Below are 19,395 nucleotides of genomic sequence, written 5' to 3' on the forward strand. Positions count from 1 at the left end.
AACCCCTTTGGGTCAAACTTAAGCAGAGGACCCTGTACTAGGCCTGAGAGTACCATGGGCTTAGGACTGGACTCGAGCTTTGATTTTAATCTAGGCCCAGTCCAACCTGACCCAAAAAAATAATAGGAAATCAACCACACCAGCCTGAACCCAAATCCTTCTTGGGCCAGGTTACCCTACCTTCCACCTTTTTTGGGAATTCAATTTAGGCTTTTGTAATTCAATTTAGGCAAAGGCTGGTTGGTCTTATCACATGACGCCATAATGACATCATATACTGAGAACCACCACCACACTTGCATAAATTGAATTAAGTATCAAATTCTATACTTTGTTTTTGTATGTCTTTTAGCTCTGCCATCGACATTGGTTAAAAGGGCAACAATGTCCAAAGAGTACAACCATAGATATATAATTTTATTGTCAAATGGTTCTTGTATAGATATGGCCTTTTCTTATTTTGGTTTCAATATTTCTCATAGCTCCCAATCCGCACCTTAGAATTGGAATTGACAAAAAAAATAATAATAAAAAAAAAAATAAAGTTCAAATTTAATTTCTTTAGACTCTAATTCCAAGGCACCGATTCAGCACTCTCCCAAACAAAGGAAATTTTTTGTACCAAGAAGCATGCTCGGCAGGCGTTCCAACTTGAAATGAGTCTCAAATGCATCAGCCAAAACAAAACATTACATGACACTATTCTGTTAATCAAGAAAATACATCACTTTACAAAACCAACCTGGACTACAATCCTACAAGAAAAATCAGTAGATAATTTGTCTGTACAAAAGTGGAAAACTTCTTCTACAACTCATTTAGCCTAAACCCAGATGGATCACATCCTTTCAGCAAGCTTCAATCAATGGAGCAAATCAATCCCAGAATCCATTTCGTCCACGCAATATTGTCTCTCCCTGTACGCAACAACACAAACCATGTGAGACACCCAATATCATTTGACATAAATAAAATGTAAGCTTTAATTAGGTAGAGGTTTACATAGTTCAGACCAAGCTACATCAGTCATGGATACAAGAAGAAAGATCAACCTAAACAAGGCTTGCCAAATATTATTCAACATAACAACTCTTCGTGTCGGAGACAGACAATTTATGAACACTCTTCAATACGTGAACGATTATACTACATGGACATGTCCATAATTTAGAAATAAATTTCATTCTCTCAACACTTCAAAACGACACATCCCCAATGCAAGTCTTGTATAACATGAACACATCTAAGAAGGTCACATCCGATAATCTTGGAAAAAGTACGAACACATTTCAAAGTGTTTTCTTGAAGGAAAATAGACGTTATACACATGATTACCACAAGTCAAGCATACAATGACATTTATATAAGAAAAATTCGTAAAGAGAAAGTAGAATAGTAGCAGCATATATAATATAATTATCTTTATGATATTTGTCAAGCATCTTCTAAAAAATGCAACTCTTAGTATGAAATTTAAAAGTAAATAGATTTCCAATACTGTCATACATAGATAAAACTTTGTATTTTCATATAGCTGCTTCCACACCGTGTCCACATCCTACAATTTATAAACACTCTTAAAATTTGTATGCTTCATGGACATGTCCATAATTTAGAAACAAGTTTCATTACCTAGACACCTAAATGACACATCCCGACTTATCTCAGACTCTGACACTTTCCCAACACATCTTATATAACACAAACACATCTAAGAGTCGCATAAACAAATCTAAGGTGTCACATCCAATAATCTTCGAAAGAATACGAACACATTTCAAAGTGTCCAACCTTTTTTGCTTGAAGGAAAATAGACGTTATACACTTGATTACCACAATTCGAGCATACAATGACATTTATTCATATAAAGACAAAACTATAATTGTAAAGAAGAAGTAATAGAGTAGAAGCATATATAATAAAATTATCTGTACGATATTTGTCCAGCTTCATCTTCTAAATAATGTAAGCCTTAGTATGGAATTTAAAAGTTAAATAAATTTGTAAAACTGTCATACATATATAAAACTTTGTATTTTCATGTAGCTGTGTCCACCACGTGTCCATGTCCTACTTTTTTAGGATTTGACGTGCCGACATCCGAGTCGCCTCACATCCATGTCTGCTAATTAGTGGGTTCAGCTACATACAGTTATGATTTGACATTTAATTGAAAAATACATAATGTAGAACAGAAAGGAAATCGGTAAAAGACTAGTGGTAATCGGTAAAAGACTAGTGGGCGACAAGGCTTCCTCTCCATCTATACCGACTTCAGCTTTTTACACAATGAATGGGGCAGCAGGTGTCAATCAAATTCCTTCCACTATCTTATTCTTATAGTTGCTCCAGATATTAAAAATTTTGGCATAAAAAAGGAAATGGAAAAATAGGAATTCAGTTACATTTGCATCTGGTTCGTTTTTATGTTAAAAATTCAGGACCAAAAACGTTGTGCAGCGGAAGAAGTGCGAACAAAGCACAATAACACGAATTAGCCAACTGCGACTGGTCCATCTAAAATGCGACCGGTCGCACTCTGCAAAACATAATTTGCCAAAAAGTCGAACCAGTCGGTAATAGTGCGACATATCAAACTTTTCAGAATACACAGCCATGTCAACAAGAACACCATGGAAAATCCCACCAAAGCAATAAAGCAATTACGCACATGCACAACACAAGATATATGTAGTTCACCCAAACGTCAACAGATCAAGAGATTCAATTATAATGATGAGGAAATGTTACAATTTGTTGAGAATTACCAAAACCAGAACAACTTGTACATTCACTCTCACCTAGAGCTTTCCTTGTGTAATTTGGCTGCTAGGGCAGAGGTCGAGATACCCGAGTCTTACACCGTGTACTACGAGATATCCTCTCGTCTTCAATGTCCACTCTAAGAACACCATGGAAGATCCCACCAAAGCAATAAAGCAATTTACTCACATGCACAACACGAGATATACGTGTTTGACCCAAACTCTAGGCTGCATCTACGGATGAGGAGATTCGACTATGATGATAAGAAGACAGTTACAATTTATAGAGAATTTACCAACGCCAGAAGAACTTGTACATTCACTTTCACCTAGAGCTTTCCCCGTGTAATCCGGCAGCCAAGGCAGACGTCAAGGTACCCAAGCCATATACCGTGTATTACGAGACACCCTCTCGTCTTCAGTGTTCGCTCTACCAAACCTAACTCTCTCTTCCCATCCAATTTACTTACAACTCCCTCATGAGGCTGCCCTTGCGGGCTATATGTCTCTCCACTCATACATTTCAACAATACCCTATGGATCTATTTAGAGTCCCATACCCAATTCCTTGGTGGACAAGGATTACAATTTCTTAGTGGCGAAGACTTGCCTTACAAAAGATTCCTTAGAGGCCAAGACTTACCTTACAAGAAATTACCATAATAAAATAACTCTAAAATAGAAACCAATTAAAATAGGAATATGAGACAATTCCTAACAATATATGCTTTATTTTTCTTTTCAAATGTTATTTTTGATATTAACAGTAAAAGAAAAGAAAAAATCACTGTGCACTTAAATAACAACGTTACTATGCTTTGAATTCACAACTTCTTTTCAATTATTACAAATATTATATAACAATCCTAATGCAATTGGAAAAGAGAGATTGGTGTACAATGTTGTTCAACTGCTTTCATTTACCTTTCAAAAATATAATATATATTTTACTCAAATCTCAAGGCATTCTTAGAAAAGCTACAGAGATTCACAAATTCTATTTATACAGCATACTAAAATCATGGTAGACGGACATATTCTAAAAAAAAAAAAAAAATTTGTACGTACTTTATGGAGGGTCTAGTAAGGGGATTTACCAACTAGGCCTATTTGTATGGGGGGTCAAGTAAGGGCACCAATTTCAGAACTCATTAAGACCATGAATTTGGGTAAAGCTCCAATTACAACAAGATGTGAACCCAACTTCCTTAATATCCATACAATAATTTCATTTTCTCCTTATGAACTGTTGAGTTTTTCTACTGCTTCTGGTTAAAGTATATATAGATAGTTTTTTAATCTGGCAAAACCAGTGAAGCATCCTCTACTCTTTTCTTTCTGAAGATGGTGGTTGAACATTCCCAATATTTACATTTGTCAATCTAAGCAACCCCATAAGCCTGGTATAAAACCATAACAAGCCAATAACCCAAAAGGTGAACTCCCGGAAAAATTATAGATGTGTTCCCAAATCTCAAAAATCAGTGAGATCTTGTTACAGCTTTACAGGGTAACTTAAGCATAGCATCAAAAAATAAGAAAGGAGATCAAGAAATAAATCACAGATATTATCGAATTGATAAGTAGACGGTCTTACAGCAAAATCAGGTAAGAAGAAAAATAAGGAAGGAAAATGAGATAGACAATACCAAAAGATCTTAAGATGAACAAGCTCAAAGCCTACTGATACAGTTCACATACACACAAAGAAGAGAACAAAGCTTTTTAAGATTTTAGTTATAATAGTATATTCTACTCTGGTCCTGTCTTACCTATTATAGGGCTTTATGAAATAAATAAACATAAAATCCACAAGGAACAAAAACATTAACTCCAAGCTTGGGAACCAAATATCTTACTTGGGTTCAACTCTCCTTTGCTCACCCAGTGCATGTTATTGATGGGATATTGCATGCAACCAGAAAAGATTAGTTTTGACTCAAAATGAGTTGGAGACACCCAAATTTCTCTCTTTTTAAAAAAAATTAATAAAGAAAGAAAAAATATATATTGCTTAACACCAGTGCAAAGATCTCATCAACAGAAATTGACCTTCCAAGCATGTAATACAAGATTCAGTTCACCAATGAACGATGAACCTCCTGTAACAAGTCCAATTGCCCGTCGTTACAGTGAGATTCTTCCTTTAAAATATTAAATAAGTTTCTTGCCAAAAATGTATAAAAGTAACAAGTCCAATTTAACGCATAAACTTGACCACCGCCAAGTTTTTCTATTCAACATATGGCACCTGACTGGATTATTTCCTTCCAGTAGCCAAAGAGAGCCCCACAAAAACCATTCTTGGATTATTGCACATGATACAAAGATGATGGTGATAGGTCATTGATCAATCTGCTGCTGCCTCGGTTTTGTTTTAAAACCATTTTTTGGATTATTGCACATGATGAAGATAATGGTGATAGGCCATTGTGGAGCAGCTCGACATGCTAAGGCCATCCTCTGAAGTGTAAGCCCGTCAGGAAGGGAAGGAGCTCTCACTGTGAGACTGTGTCCTCAACTGTTGGATCAAAAGCACGCCAGGTGAGAGCTCACGATCCGATAGCTTAGGGGCACGAGCTCACATGAGAGAGCCCTCTTGATGGATTCTTCCATATATAAATGAGGCATTTTTTATATATAACACTCATATATTTATTACTTGTAAAAAATAAAAATAAAAAAGCACTCGTATAATTATTATTCATTACTTTCTCCTCATTTGTTTCCTTCAATTTTCTTCATCATCCTCTCCTTGATTTTGTCCTTCAACCTCAAACAGAGTTTGTACATAAATGTTATATATGCACACGAGAATTTGTAGATGAAACCACTTATAACTGTGCTACATCAAAAAATCCATTAGGGCCTACTTTTTTACATGTCAGGCCTTAGGCAACTGTTTTAGTAGCCATAAGGTAGAGGTGTGGAGCCAGACCTGTTTGTCACTCTCCAGCCACCCCATTGTGCACTTCCCAAGTCCTCTTTCATGCTTCAACCATCAAATACTGTTCAAACTAATGAGAGAGAGAGAGGGAGGGAGAGAGAGAAAGAGAGAGAGAGAGCATGATGGCTACACAATGTGTATTTCATACATACAAAACCCTAAGCCTACAGTGGCTTATATAAAGATACAAGACTCGGCTAATTACACAATGACCCTACCAACTATATGTAATTACATAATGACCCAAATATTCTAACACTCCCCCTCAAGCTGGAGAGTATATATCAAATAATCCCAGCTTAAAACAGATAATCCTTAACCGATTATGACCCAATGCTTTGGTAAACATATCAGCTAATTGATCTTCAGACTTTACAAATGGAGTAGAGATGCTCTCACTTAATATTTTTCCTCGAATGAAGTGACAACCAACTTCAATATGTTTGGTCCTCTCATGAAACACAGCATTTGATGCAATGTGAACAGCTGCTTGATTATCACAGAACAATGGAGTAGGAGTTTCAACTGTCAACCCAAGTTCTTTTAGAAAATGTTGTATCCAAGTCAACTCACTAGTGGTATGGGCCATTGCCCTGTACTCAGCTTCAGCACTAGATCGAGCTACCACCGTTTGCTTTTTACTTTTCCATGTAACAAGATTTCCTCCTACAAATGTGCAGTTGCCTGTAGTAGATCTCCTGTCTGAAGGAGAACCAGCCCAGTCAGCATCTGAAAAACCTTCCACCCTGAGATGACCATTTGATTTATATAGTAACCCAAAACCTGGAGCTTGCTTGAAATATCGGATAATCCAAAGAACAGCAACCCAATATGACATTCTAGGAGCTCCCATGAACTGACTTACAACACTAACTGCATATGAAATATTAGGTCGAGTGATAGTGAGATAAATTAATTTCCTAACAAGGCGACGAAATCTACGCGGGTCATTAAATAGATCACCCTCATCAGACACAACTTTTGTATTTGAATCCATAAGAGCATTAATTGGACGACCACCCAACATACCTATTTCTTCTAATAAGTCCAACACATATTTGCGTTGAGATAAACTTATACCCTTCTTGGATCTAGCAACTTCAATACCCAAGAAATACCTAAGTTTACCCAAGTCTTTAGTATGGAATCGATTTTGCATAAACAACTTCAACTTAGCAATGCCTTCAGAATAATCACCCGTGATTACAATATCATCTACATACACCACAAGAAAAATGAAGCCAGCTTTAGTGCGCTAGTGAAATACTGAATGATCGGTCTGGCATCTGTTAAGACCAAATTCTAATGCTGCCTCAGAGAATTTTCCAAACCAAACCCGTGGAGATTGTTTCAATCCATACAGGACCTTTTTAAGGCGATAAACAATGTGACGATACTCCCCCTGAGCAACAAACCCAGGTAGTTGCTCCATATAAACTTCTTCAACTAAGTCACCATGCAAGAAGGCATTCTTCACATCCAATTGAAACAACGGCCAGTGACAATTGGCAGCAATGGAAATAAGTACCCGAATAGAAGAAATCTTAGCAACAGGAGAAAATGTCTCATCGTAGTCAATACCATAAGTCTGAGTGTACCCTTTTGCCACCAGACGAGCCTTCAACCGCTCAATAGACCCATCGTGAAGGTATTTAACAGTACAGACCCACTTACAACCAACCGTTTTGGAGCCCAGAGGTAAGGGAACAAGATCCCAAATCCGATAACGGTGTAGGGCATCCATTTCATCGACCATGGCTTTGCGCCAATCCGAATTAAAAAGAGCATCCTGCAAAGTCTTGGGAACAAAAGTAGCAGACATTTTGGATAAAAAAATAAGATAAAGAGGATGAAACATTATGGTAGGAGACAAAGTTAGAAATGGGATGTGCAGTAACACACGACTGAGTACCCTTACGGAGAGCAATAGGTAAATCATCAGGCAAAGTAGATGGCGTGGGATCCGAAGACTCTGAAGGAGATGGAGGGAGCGAAGTAAGCAGTCGAGGTCGTCGAGTATGAACCTGCAAGGGGACAACAGAGCGAGGAGGTGTGAGAGCAGGAACCAGAGAGGAAACAGTTGGCATAGGTGGCTCAAGAGTAATATCGAGAGGGGTAGTAGAATCATAAAAAATAAATAATAAATAAATAAATAAAAACAACAACAACATGGGAAAGACTCAGAAAAGGAGACATCAGCACTAGTGAAATAGCGCTGAAAATGAGGACTGTAGCAACGATAACCCTTCTGAGTGCGAGAATACCCAAGAAAAACACACTTAGTGGCACGGGGGTCGAGTTTGTCAAGACCGGGCCCAAGGATATAGACATAACACACACATCCAAAGGCCCGAGGAGTAAGATTAAACGATGCGGAGTTGGGAAATAGAACATAATGAGGAGACTTCACTTGTAACACCGACGAAGGCATCCGATTAATAAGATGACAGGCCGTAAGAACAGCATCACACCAAAAATGTTTGGGAACATGCATATGGAATAAAAGGGCACGACATACTTCGAGGAGATAACGATTTTTACGTTCAGCTACTCCATTTTGTTGAGGAGATTAAGTACAAGATGATTGATGAATGATGCCTTTAGCATGAAAATAAGTCTCAAAATGGTCCAAGAAATATTCTGTGGCATTGTCAGAGCGTGAAACTTTAATGGAACATCCAAATTGAGTTTTTATTTCTTTGCGAAATATTTGAAAAATAGAGAATAACTCAGAACAATTTTTCATTAAAAACAACCAAGTCATACAAGAATGATCATCCACAAAAGTCACAAAATAACGAAATCCATTAAGAGAAATATGTTTTATTGGGCCCCATACATCTGAATGAATTAACTGAAAAGGACTAACAACACGATTGGTAGCTCTCGGTTTGAAAGATACACAACAATGCTTACTAAACTGACATGCTTCACAAGGCATGGACTCAACACAACTAAGACTAAGACTGGGGACTTGACGCTGCAAAACTGATAAGGATGGTTGGCCGAGACGACAGTGCCACTAGAAAGGAGACAAAGATGATTGAAGAGCCATGGGAGATGGTCCAAGATCAAAGTAATACAAGCCACCTACTTCATGTCCCGTGCCAATCTTCTTCATCGTCTTGAGATCCTGAAAAATACAACATGAGGGATAAAATGTAACAGAGCAATTAAGAGATTTAGTAATTTGACTAATGGACATCAAATTAAAAGGGAATTGAGGAATATATAATACAGAGGAAAGGGACATAGAAGAGGTGAGTTGGGTGGTTCCCACACCCAAAACTTTAGTGGAGGAGCCATTAGCAAGAGTAACACTTTGTGAGGAAGGAACAGACTGAAAATCAGATAAAAGATGAGAACTACCAGTCATGTGATCGGATGCGCCAGAGTCAAGAATCCAAGGACTGACGAGAGGATAAGAGACATGCAGGTGAACTACCTGATTGGGCAAAGGAAACCATGGGAGATGAGGTGGAAGGCCGTTGTTGAGACATAAACTGAGCATACTCATCGCAGGAAATTGTCATGGTGACCATAGCAGACTCAACAGCCACTTGTGGAGCAACCACTTGTGGAGCAATTGGTGTGGCAGAGAAAGAAGAATCCCCTTCATTAGAGGTTACTTAATGTGCATAAGAAGAAGAAGGTGGTTTCCCATGAAGATCCCAATAGTAATTGATAGTGTGATTAGTAAGACCGCAGCGAGTGCAGAGTTTTGAGTCTCTGCCTTTGCCATGACCACGGGTAAACCGACCGCCACTGCCACGAGAAAGCTGATAACCACCCTGGTTCACAACTAATGCAGAACGTTCACTGCTAGGAGGAGCAGTGACACCACTTGAAGCACTCCTGGAAGCGTCACTAGATAGAGTAGCATGCTGGAGTCTGGAGAACATATCAAGAAGAGAGGGAAGTGTAAGGCTACCTAAAATCTGTGCACGGACAGATTCATATTCGGGTGACAACCCCGTGAGAAACCGAACAACATTAAAATCCTCACGTTGTTGTTGCATGCTCTTCACATCAGAGGTGATAAGCTAATACAAGTTCATTTCTTCACAAACTCCCATTGACTGGGAGAAGTATTCTGCAAGACTATGAGTACCTTGTCGGAGGTCAAAGAATTGTCTGCACACCTCATAAATTCTGGTGATATTACCAGTACCTGAATATAGCTGTTGGAGGCGGTTCCATATCTCCTTGGCAGTATCCAAATATAACAGGTTGGAGCTGATATTTGGTTCAATACAATTCAGCATTAAGGAAATGATCTGAGCATCCCTTTGTTCCCATGAACTGAAATCTGTATCACTGTCTTTAGGCTTATCCTTAACCAAATGAGAGCCAAAGCCTTTGGCTTTCAGAAAAATAGCTACTGACTTGGCCCATAAAATATAGTTCTTGCCATTGAGCTTGACCAAAGTCATAGGAGGATTGAAAGAAGCAGAAGAAAACAGGTCTGAACCAACAGCCATGGAGAAGGAAAGAGAGAAGAAAACCGAACCTAGGAAGAAAAAAAAAAAAACTGAATCCGGATCCGGACAAACGGGCCAAATCTGGGCAAACGGGCCAAATCAAAACCAATTTTCTGCTATTCCGGTTTTAGTAAACCAAGGTTGGGATAACTTCACGCCTGTAGCCAAACACCACCCTTCTCCTTCATAATCAGCGCCGGCAAGAACCAAAATTCTGCCACCGACAATAAACTCTAACACCCGAGGTTCGCAATGAAGAATCAAGGCTAGTACACACCCTAGCCCTTGCAGCGGTGATGGCAACCCAACACAAGCGGCGATTTAACAACCGAGCAAAGAGGGTTCGCGATGATGGAACCTCTGCAACTTGCGACAGCCAAGGCAGCCTCGGCCAACAAAACGAAGGGCTTCAGATCTGAGAACGACAGACAAGAAGCGCTGAACACAACGACAGCTTCAAACCTCCAACTCGAACAAAACGACGGCCAAACCTTCCGCGAAGAACACCACAGATGCAATCATAACCACAATCTTAGTTTCTCATTGTTTCGTACCGCTCTGATATCATGTTCAAACTAATGAGAGAGAGAGAGGGAGAGAGAGAAAGAGAGAGATAGCATGATGGCTACATAATGTGTATTTCATACATACAAAACCCTAAGCCTACAGTGGCTTATATAAAAATACAAGACTCAGCTAATTACATAATGACCCTACCAACTATATGTAATTACATAATGACCCAAAATATTCTAACAAATACCACTCAGAACTGTTCTCCATACTCAAGCTACCGCCATATATACACATATCTGGTCACTTGAAACTTGGGTTTCTCTAATAAAGAAAGTAAAAGGTATGGTTTTTACTCATTTTCAAATTTTAAGTTATATAGGTATGAGTCGAATGACTAGGGTCACTGTTTAGTGCAATAGTAAAAGATTGCGCTAATTTGTATTACGGACTTGCCGAAACCGGCAAGGGTGTCCGTGTCGACACGACACGACACGGACACGGACTCGGGATATGCGTCGGATATTGTACTGTCGTTGAAAAAAACGCCATTTTAGTTGGTTAGTTACTGAACTTACTGGTTTGGCCGGCGACGAGAAGGAAGTTTGTGACTTTGTGGATGAGACGAGTGGGATTGACGTGTTTTTTTGCTGAAATGCACTCAGTTTGTAGCGTGTTTTTCACGCTCTTTTAATATTGTACTTTTTTGCCTTTTTCACGCGTACATGAAACCATTCAGTTTCCGGCCACCATTGGGAACCGAAAAGGTAAGGACGTCTTATATAGTAGTATATATATAATACAATTGTGTGTGTGTGTGTATATATACATATAGATAATATATTAAGTGCTAGTGGCTTAAGGATGAGCATAAGAAGCAACCAAGAAGGTCACAAAATATGTCAATCAAGTGCTACTGATGAATTAGGCACGTTGTATTTGAATAAGAAAATAAAAGTTGGTACTTCTGTTGTGTGCATCAGAGAAAATGAAAACATTAATACAAAAAAATTCAGTATTCCTAGCATAAGTATAAACATATCTGCAACACTGGGATGACTACTAAACAAGTTACAGCATAATTGACCTCACTGACATCTGTTGAAGATGGGAAGAGATCTATATATGTGAGACACGTGAAATAGAAACAGAAATCTAGTTGCAGTTGCATGTAATCAAATTTCACCACTATATTACAAATGAAGAGTGAAAAATAAAAGATATCTGAAAAGGAACCATGAAAGAGACATGTCAAGGAGAGCAAGTAAACAACTTACATGGAATAGAATATCAAATGTGCAGGTATTCATTCATTAAACTCTTTCTGCTCGTGATTTTCCCTTTCCCAAGGCCCCTTCACGCTGGTTCCGGAAGTGGCTGAGAAGTTGTTGTGCCTGGAAGACAAAAAGATATCAACTTCATTTTCCAACCCCTCTTATCATTTCCACTGATGCACATAAGAAGGTTTATTTTAATATTAAACCAGTTCATAAAAGTAGAGGCCGCTACCAATTTTCTCTGCAGTAAAAATCCCTTAACTGCCCTAATATTCAAACTTCCAATGACGGTGTCACATAAATTTTAAAATGCTTCCTCCATGGCCCTATACAATTTGCTCATTCTAATGCTAATTATACACACACAGACGTGTTTACAAAAAAGTACAGCACTTGTTCAGATTAAAAATAATAATAATTAAGCGCGTCCCATCATTAGTGCATAGGGCACTGCTAATTTTGGCTATGTCATGCTTTTGTCTTTTCCTGGTAGACAGTAACAGCAGCAAATTCAATACCATGTTTTGGCACACTTTGAAACATCAAAAAGGACAGCCCTCCCCCCCACCTTCCGCACAAAAAATGAATAGAATAAAACAATAAAATCACCTTCTCTTTTGCTCTTGGTGTGCCACACTGAGATAATGCAACGAGAGGTGGAACAGCTCCTTCTTGCAACACCAGACGACAAAACTTGGGATTGTTAATGCACAGTTGCAACAGTATGGAAGCAGCATTTTCCTTTCCTCGCTGAGATCCTGTGTCAACAACCTCAACCAGTAATGGTATGCCCCCTGCACGTGCAATTGCCAAGCATCCCTCTGCCACTGTAGACAGATTTGCAAGAAGAGCAACAGCCTTGTCAACCATTTCTGTTGCAGGGTCCATCAACTCAACCAGGTACTTAATAGCTCCTGCTTGAATTATACGAGCCTTATTCTCATGATAGATCGAAAGGTTAAACAAGGCAGTTGCAGCATCTTTCTTCCCTCTGAGAGTACCAGACCCTAGCAGATCAACCAATGCTTTAACTGCACTAGAGCGCCCAATTTTTATTCTGTATTCTTCCAAAATAGAAAGGCTGAACAAAGCCGCTGCAGCATTCTCTTTGGCTCCCGCATTTCCCGTTTTCAAAACGTGGATTAGTGGTTCAATTGCTCCCTCTTCCGCAATCATGGCCTTAATGTTTTCATTAATTGATAGGTTCAGAAGGGCAGTAACAGCATGCTCTTGAGTTAGCTTCACTTCTGAATATAACAGCGAAAGCAACGGTGCAATAGCCCCACAACGGCCTATAATAGCACGATTCTCCATGTTATGCTTTGCAAGAAACCGCAATTCTGCTGCAGCGGAAGTTTGAGTTTCATTTGAATGACTCTTTAGATCTTCAACCAGTTTCTCAACATGAGAAGTTGCAGTTACATCATCACATCCCGGCTCAGCATATGGAAAGGTCAGTGTTCTTGGGTAATTACGGTTTCCATTGCCAGCCATTTCAGACATTGTCCTGGAGCTATAATATTGTTTTCCTGATAACCAGGGAGAGAATCCTGAACTTTTATTTGAAGGAGAAGAATTGGGAAACTCGGATACCATTTCTCCAGACAACTCACTCATATTTTCATGCCTACCAGACATCCTTGACACCTCAATCGATCCTGTAGGGATATAATCAATGCTTGACATTAAACTCGAGGTTGATTCACTCCTACTGTGAATGTATGACTGTTCGGGGGATGAGTGGCCAAACTTTTCATTTTCCTTAATCTGGAACCCATTAGATTCTTGCTCACTAAAATTATTCTGTTTCTGATATCCATGTCCATCGTCAACGGAGGATCTTGATGCAGAATCGTTACTGTGTGACGAACAACGGAAACTGTCCAAACGAATAAGATCCTGAGCAGATACATCTTCAGACCTGGATGGGGCTGAGATATTATTAGTGCACACAGAGGTGTTGGGGAGTTTTATATTGTTTTCCTCACACCAATTTTCTATCAGAACTTTGACAGTATAATTGGGAATGAGGTTTGTGTGAGAGAGGGTTTGACGGGTTTTCGGGCAATTAGTCAACCCATGATCCAGCCATTTTTGGATGGACGCCCTTTCATAGGTTTGGCCAGAAGCTACAATCACCGGATCCATCATAAGCCCTAATGACAAAGGGCAGCGGAAGTGTAAAGGGATCTGGACACCATTTATGGCCTTAAAGTTCTCGAGTTTAGTCATGCAATCACGAATATGGGAAATAAGGTCAACAATTTGGTTAATTTGATCTAAATCCCCTTTCTTTTTATTGACTTGGGCTTTCAATCTCTCCTTCTCCAAGGCCAAGCTCTCTTTCAACAGTTCCTGGCTTGATGTCAAACTAAGTGACTCAATAATTTTTATTAGATGTCCAGAGGATGGAATGATTCCTTCTCTTATACTTTTCAATGCCTCTTCTATGGGCTCTGATATTCTTTCCAGCTCCAAACATTGCAGTTCTTGCATACAGTGCTGAAACAGATTATGAAAAATTATTCTTGCACTTGGCACGGTCAGCCAGCCAATGAAGAAAGTGATGTCTATATAAAAGCAGCAAAAATGACAAATTACAAGAGAAAGGGAAAAGAACAAAAGAATAAAGAAACGGATAAACAGTTAAGAATGAGACATTGTCGTAAAGAGCCATATGACAACAGAAAAAACAAAAGATGCAAAAAATGATCCAACTTTGTGCACACCTGAATACAAGTTAAACTTGAAGTAGGTGGTGATGATTGTAGCAGTCTACATAAAATACGACAAATCTCAAGTGAAGAGCTATGGATTTTCATCACCAATGGCTCACTTTGCATAACCTGCAGAAGTCAAATGGCAAATCAAAGAACAATGAACTAGTCTTCAAAATAATAACAATGCAAGATGTATAAAAGATCCAATAGCTCCCAGACAACCTTTCGACTAAGTACTTTGATTGCCACGAAGATATAGTAAAAGAAATGTAAAGTAAGGATTTTATAATAACTTGAGGCTACAATGATTGTTACACGATTCCAAGTTTTCTTTTATTTCAAAATTTTCAGTACTCAAATGGAGTTTGAGAGAATTCAAAGAAATTCATACACTCTGCCTCCTCAAACATTGATTGAAAAGAAAGTTTATAACTATTAGAATAATCAATTTCAGCAAATAAAAAGAGCTTCATGGAAGAAATAAAATTTAAAATATATATATATATGGAAGTCCAGAATACAAATACATTTGACCAAAGAATAAAAATGTTTCCTATCTATTATTTCAGCATAGCTTCCTTGTATGAAACGGATCTAGAAGGTACTCACGCTGCAAATCTTGCTCATCTTGGGACACCAATTCTCTATGAACTCCCTAGCCTCATTAACAGCTATATCTAGCTCTTCACACTCTTTACAAAGGACTTCATCTGAAGGTAGTTTATAATCAACAACATTATCAAGCACTGGCTTCAACTGCTTTAACAAACTCGCCATATTTCTGCAACTCTTCTGAGTAGGCATACTCTTCAATGTCTGGCATGACACTAGATGAATGAATCGAGAAATGCTGTTTATAAGACATCTTACAGATTTTGCATCCATCTGACCTGCTTAAGTTAAACAAATCACGTTGTTAATTACATAAAAAGACAAAGGAATAAAAAGTGAGATTAAATGATAATGTTGTGCTTTACTGGAAAATCCTTACAAGAACAGCTTAACACAAAAGAATGGCCTTGAAAATAGTTAGTCCATCATGATAACAATCACAGGTGCTTTATACAGCACCCTAGTTATATAGCAACCAAATTGCAGAAAGATCAAAAGTATTTATAGTATAATATCATTATTTATTTTCTATATTCCATTTCTTCTTTTGGAAGGGTAAATCAAAAGATTAAACTGATTGACTAGTGGCTCCAGTTATGAACAGTGTGCAAGGAACAGAACAGGTGTGCTTTTGAGCCGAAGGAGATTCTAGTTCTTAAGCTCAAGCATGTTCTCAATGCCAGGGTCCCCTCACATATCAAATAATTTTAATATTCTAAAACACGAAGTACTATAATATAAGATAAATTAAATATTATTTTACATTACTCATGTGCCATAATTCAAAGCTTGCAAAAAGAACATATCACTAATGAAGCCAATAATTTTATAAAAGGGAGGCTTACTGAACTAAATGTTGAATGGACTGTAAACCACCTTGATTTAAGATGGTAAATCTATCTGAAAAGGAGAGAGGCGAGAGGGAATGATAAAAGAATCAGCATCTTAAAATAATGCGGGACATGCAGAAGAACCAGTAGAGGCAGAATGACTCTGCATATAGCCAGCAGGCACCAAGTCAACAGAAAACGTAAGGGTTGCTCATTTCCTATAGGATTGCTCTACTGGTGACAGCTTTACCCAGGACAAAAGAAATTCAACTCCAATCGTGAAGCAAGACCCTCAGATCATCCAATGAGTTGGAAGCACAGCAGTCTGCAATCTGAAGCAGCTAATTTATACCAATATTCCCATTACTACTAACTTATGTAGTCATCTGAGACTTATAATGCTTGATTTTAAGTGGTTACAAACATATGGGAAAGCAAAATTCTGTTTAGCAGCCTATATAACACAAATGTAACTCCAGTTTCCTCTTAATTCTTTATAGTATATAGCAGCATTGTTTAGAAACACATTTAATATGTCAGAACAAGTGAGAATACGTAGATACTTTCACGAAGATTGTTGAGAAAAGAAATCTATGAACTGAAACAACCAGAACTAGTAAAACCCCGAATATGGGCATTTTGACAAAATAAGAGTATTATTCTTTGTTATTTCTAAATATTTTCCATGAATAACATTTTTCAATGGATTATAAGAAATTCATCGGCAGGACTGGACTTGTGTGCTAGAAGGGAATGAATATGAGATCAAAAGACACACATTGAGAACATATTCTGACGCCAGTTGATGTCACTTTATAAAATTAGAGTAACAGAAAGATAAGAAACAGAAGAGCAACCAAAAAGATTACACAAGAGAATGAAGCAACTTATTGAATATAAATTGAAGTCCACCCGCGAATGAAAATATTGCACAGTATCAATAACAAATCCAAATCTAAGAACCTTTTAGGCCTGTGGCACTTAAAGTAATAAATCCCATAAACATGTATTTTGCAATGTACTTCAGTGGCAGGTATGCTGCAAAGCCAGAAATAAGAAAATAATTGTCCTTTGTACATCAAAATTTACAATCTTTAATTAATTTTTAGTGTTCCATTTGATTAAGAAGTTAATTCGACAATCAAATTCCCCATTTTAAGTTCCTTTTCAAAAAATTTGATTACCCAATTAACAGAATCGTGTTGATTCATTGTGAAGGGAAAGCTTTGGCCATCGCTTGTTCAGTAAAAAAACCAATAAAAGAGGGAAAAGGCAAAGTAAAAAAAATAAATTAAAAATTCTATCAAATTTTGAGAAAATGGCAATCCCATTTTTCTCAACTAAAAGCCTTAGAATTTTGGGATGACAATCTTCTTCGCAGCTTAGATTCACTGTATGGGAACAATTTGGACTACATTGATCAACACAAGAATGTTACAAAACCTACCCACTTGAGAAGATGAATTAATTAGACATCTTTGAATGTGATTAACCCAATTTGTTAAATAAAATCCTCAAGTTGAAAGAAAAAAGCTCAAGGCTTTAAAGAAAACCCAGCTGATTTTCTCTCCAAACCATCGAAGTATGAAATGAAAAATGTCCAAATTCATAACCGAAATATATATACACACATGCATATATATATATATATATATACACACACACACACATGTATATTATCACCACAAAGTTGAATTGAAAGATACCTCTGCTGTTGTGGAATGACCTTGTGTCTGAAGGCATGGACAGATCTTGATGAAAGCTTTGACATGAAAACTCCATAAAAATGATTAATTTTAAAGAATCAGTGCAACCCTTTCCCTCAACATCCTTTCTGAACCCTCTTCCTTACAGTGCTCCATCACAGAGAGAGAGAGAGAGAGAGGGGAATAAGGGGGAGAGGGGAAACTGAAACAATAACAAAGATGATGGGCAAAGTGGTGGGGCCAACTTTTTTAGTTGTGGATTTGTTAATTGATTAATGTGTGATTAAAATTTAATGAAGAATATTAATCAAAAAAAAAAAAAAGTGGGAACCTTTTTCTAATTAAGTGAGGAAAGGGAATGATAGATATCCAGGAAGATTGTAGATCAGTACTATGATTAGATTACAGATGTAATATGATTATTTAGGACTATTATACCCCTACTTTATTTATTACAGCTATGTCATAATGAAATTGGGAGGAGTAAGTAAAATAGTAACACCAAATGCTTGTCACTTGCATCACCTCAGATACAGTTTATACATTTTTTTTTATTTTCTTTTTTAAAATATACAGTTAATACTTTTTTAGCAATTTTTTATTTTTTATTTTATTAGCGTCAAGAAACACATCCGCACCCCTACCTATCCATCTAGTCTCTAAAAAACTGAATCATCAACTTTTAATTTTAAAAGACAAAAAAAAATACCATTAGACTATAATCTTTCTTAATTTTCTAACACTTTTTTCGGGTAATTAGACAAAAGAATAAAATAATACTAATAACATTAGTTTCAAAAGAAAGTAAATAAATTAGAGTTAGAAAATCTAGGAGAAAAAAAAATTTGTTAGTATTCTTCCCAAAAATTGTTTAATATATTATTTTTTGCTAATAATAATATAAAAAATATACTCTCACATCTGGTAGGTGAGGATCAATTTGATTTCATTTTTTATTCATCAAGAGAAAATTAGGTTTAGAAAAGAAAAGAGTGGCATATGGATATATAGGGTAATAAGGTAGGGTGGAAGTGTGACTGCAGTTAAAACAATTGTAGCAAAAAACAAGGGAATTTTTCAATTTTTGTACACTTACTTCAAGGGTCACCAATTATTACAACAACTGTAGTTATAAATGATTGTAGGAAAGTATGTTATTTGTGGATAATATTGTTTTGGATGAACATTTTTTAGAAGGCTAAGTGGTAAATTAGAGGTTTGTAAGAAAGACCTAGAATTTAAGGATTTAAGATAAAGGAAAAATAAAATTGAATATATAGAGCGTAATTTTAGTAATTTTAGAAATATAAAGAGGAATGTGTAATGAAAACCAAGGATAAAGAGATACCAAAAAAATGTTCTTTTATTAAGGGCTTAATTCAAGTGGTTAGTCATTTGAGTTCGGTGATGTCTTATGAAGGATCAGGTTTAATGTTCGATTTCTCTCGAGTACAAACAATATATTGGAATCACGCCTGCAAATGAAAGCCCTAACCTAACATGCCTGTGCCCTTAAATGCAAATAATTCCTTAGAGCTATATT

General features: G+C 37.2%; 1 protein-coding gene across 1 annotated transcript; it reads right to left on the minus strand.

Moving 5' to 3' along the window:
- Positions 1-537: 537 nt before the first annotated feature.
- LOC132306792 (U-box domain-containing protein 3) lies at positions 538-18,046 on the minus strand. The gene is made up of 6 exons (XM_059804363.1): positions 17,853-18,046; positions 15,314-15,594; positions 14,714-14,830; positions 12,594-14,486; positions 11,985-12,101; positions 538-917 (listed from the first exon to the last, which is right to left on the minus strand). The coding sequence occupies exons 1-5, from the start codon at positions 17,926-17,928 to the stop codon at positions 12,021-12,023; spliced, it is 2,448 nt and encodes an 815-aa protein (XP_059660346.1). The 5' UTR covers positions 17,929-18,046; the 3' UTR covers positions 538-917; positions 11,985-12,020.
- Between the last annotated feature and the right edge of the window lie 1,349 nt (positions 18,047-19,395).

This window comes from Cornus florida, unplaced genomic scaffold (assembly GCF_030987335.1).
Source record: "Cornus florida cultivar Cherokee Brave unplaced genomic scaffold, ASM3098733v1 CherokeeBrave_3.0.0_Hap2_Chr05, whole genome shotgun sequence".
In the NCBI taxonomy this organism is placed as follows: Eukaryota; Viridiplantae; Streptophyta; class Magnoliopsida; order Cornales; family Cornaceae; genus Cornus; species Cornus florida.

What these genes read in the sequence shown, in the direction of transcription:
- LOC132306792 (XM_059804363.1), bottom strand. Translation starts at nt 17,928, where the DNA reads ATGGAGTTTTCATGTCAAAGCTTTCATCAAGATCTGTCCATGCCTTCA. An exon ending in GTCATTCCACAACAGCAGAG is followed by an intron (nt 15,595 to 17,852) that starts GTATCTTTCAAT and finishes TAACTTAAGCAG; the next exon opens with GTCAGATGGATGCAAAATCT. An exon ending in AGATGAGCAAGATTTGCAGC is followed by an intron (nt 14,831 to 15,313) that starts GTGAGTACCTTC and finishes TGACTTCTGCAG; the next exon opens with GTTATGCAAAGTGAGCCATT.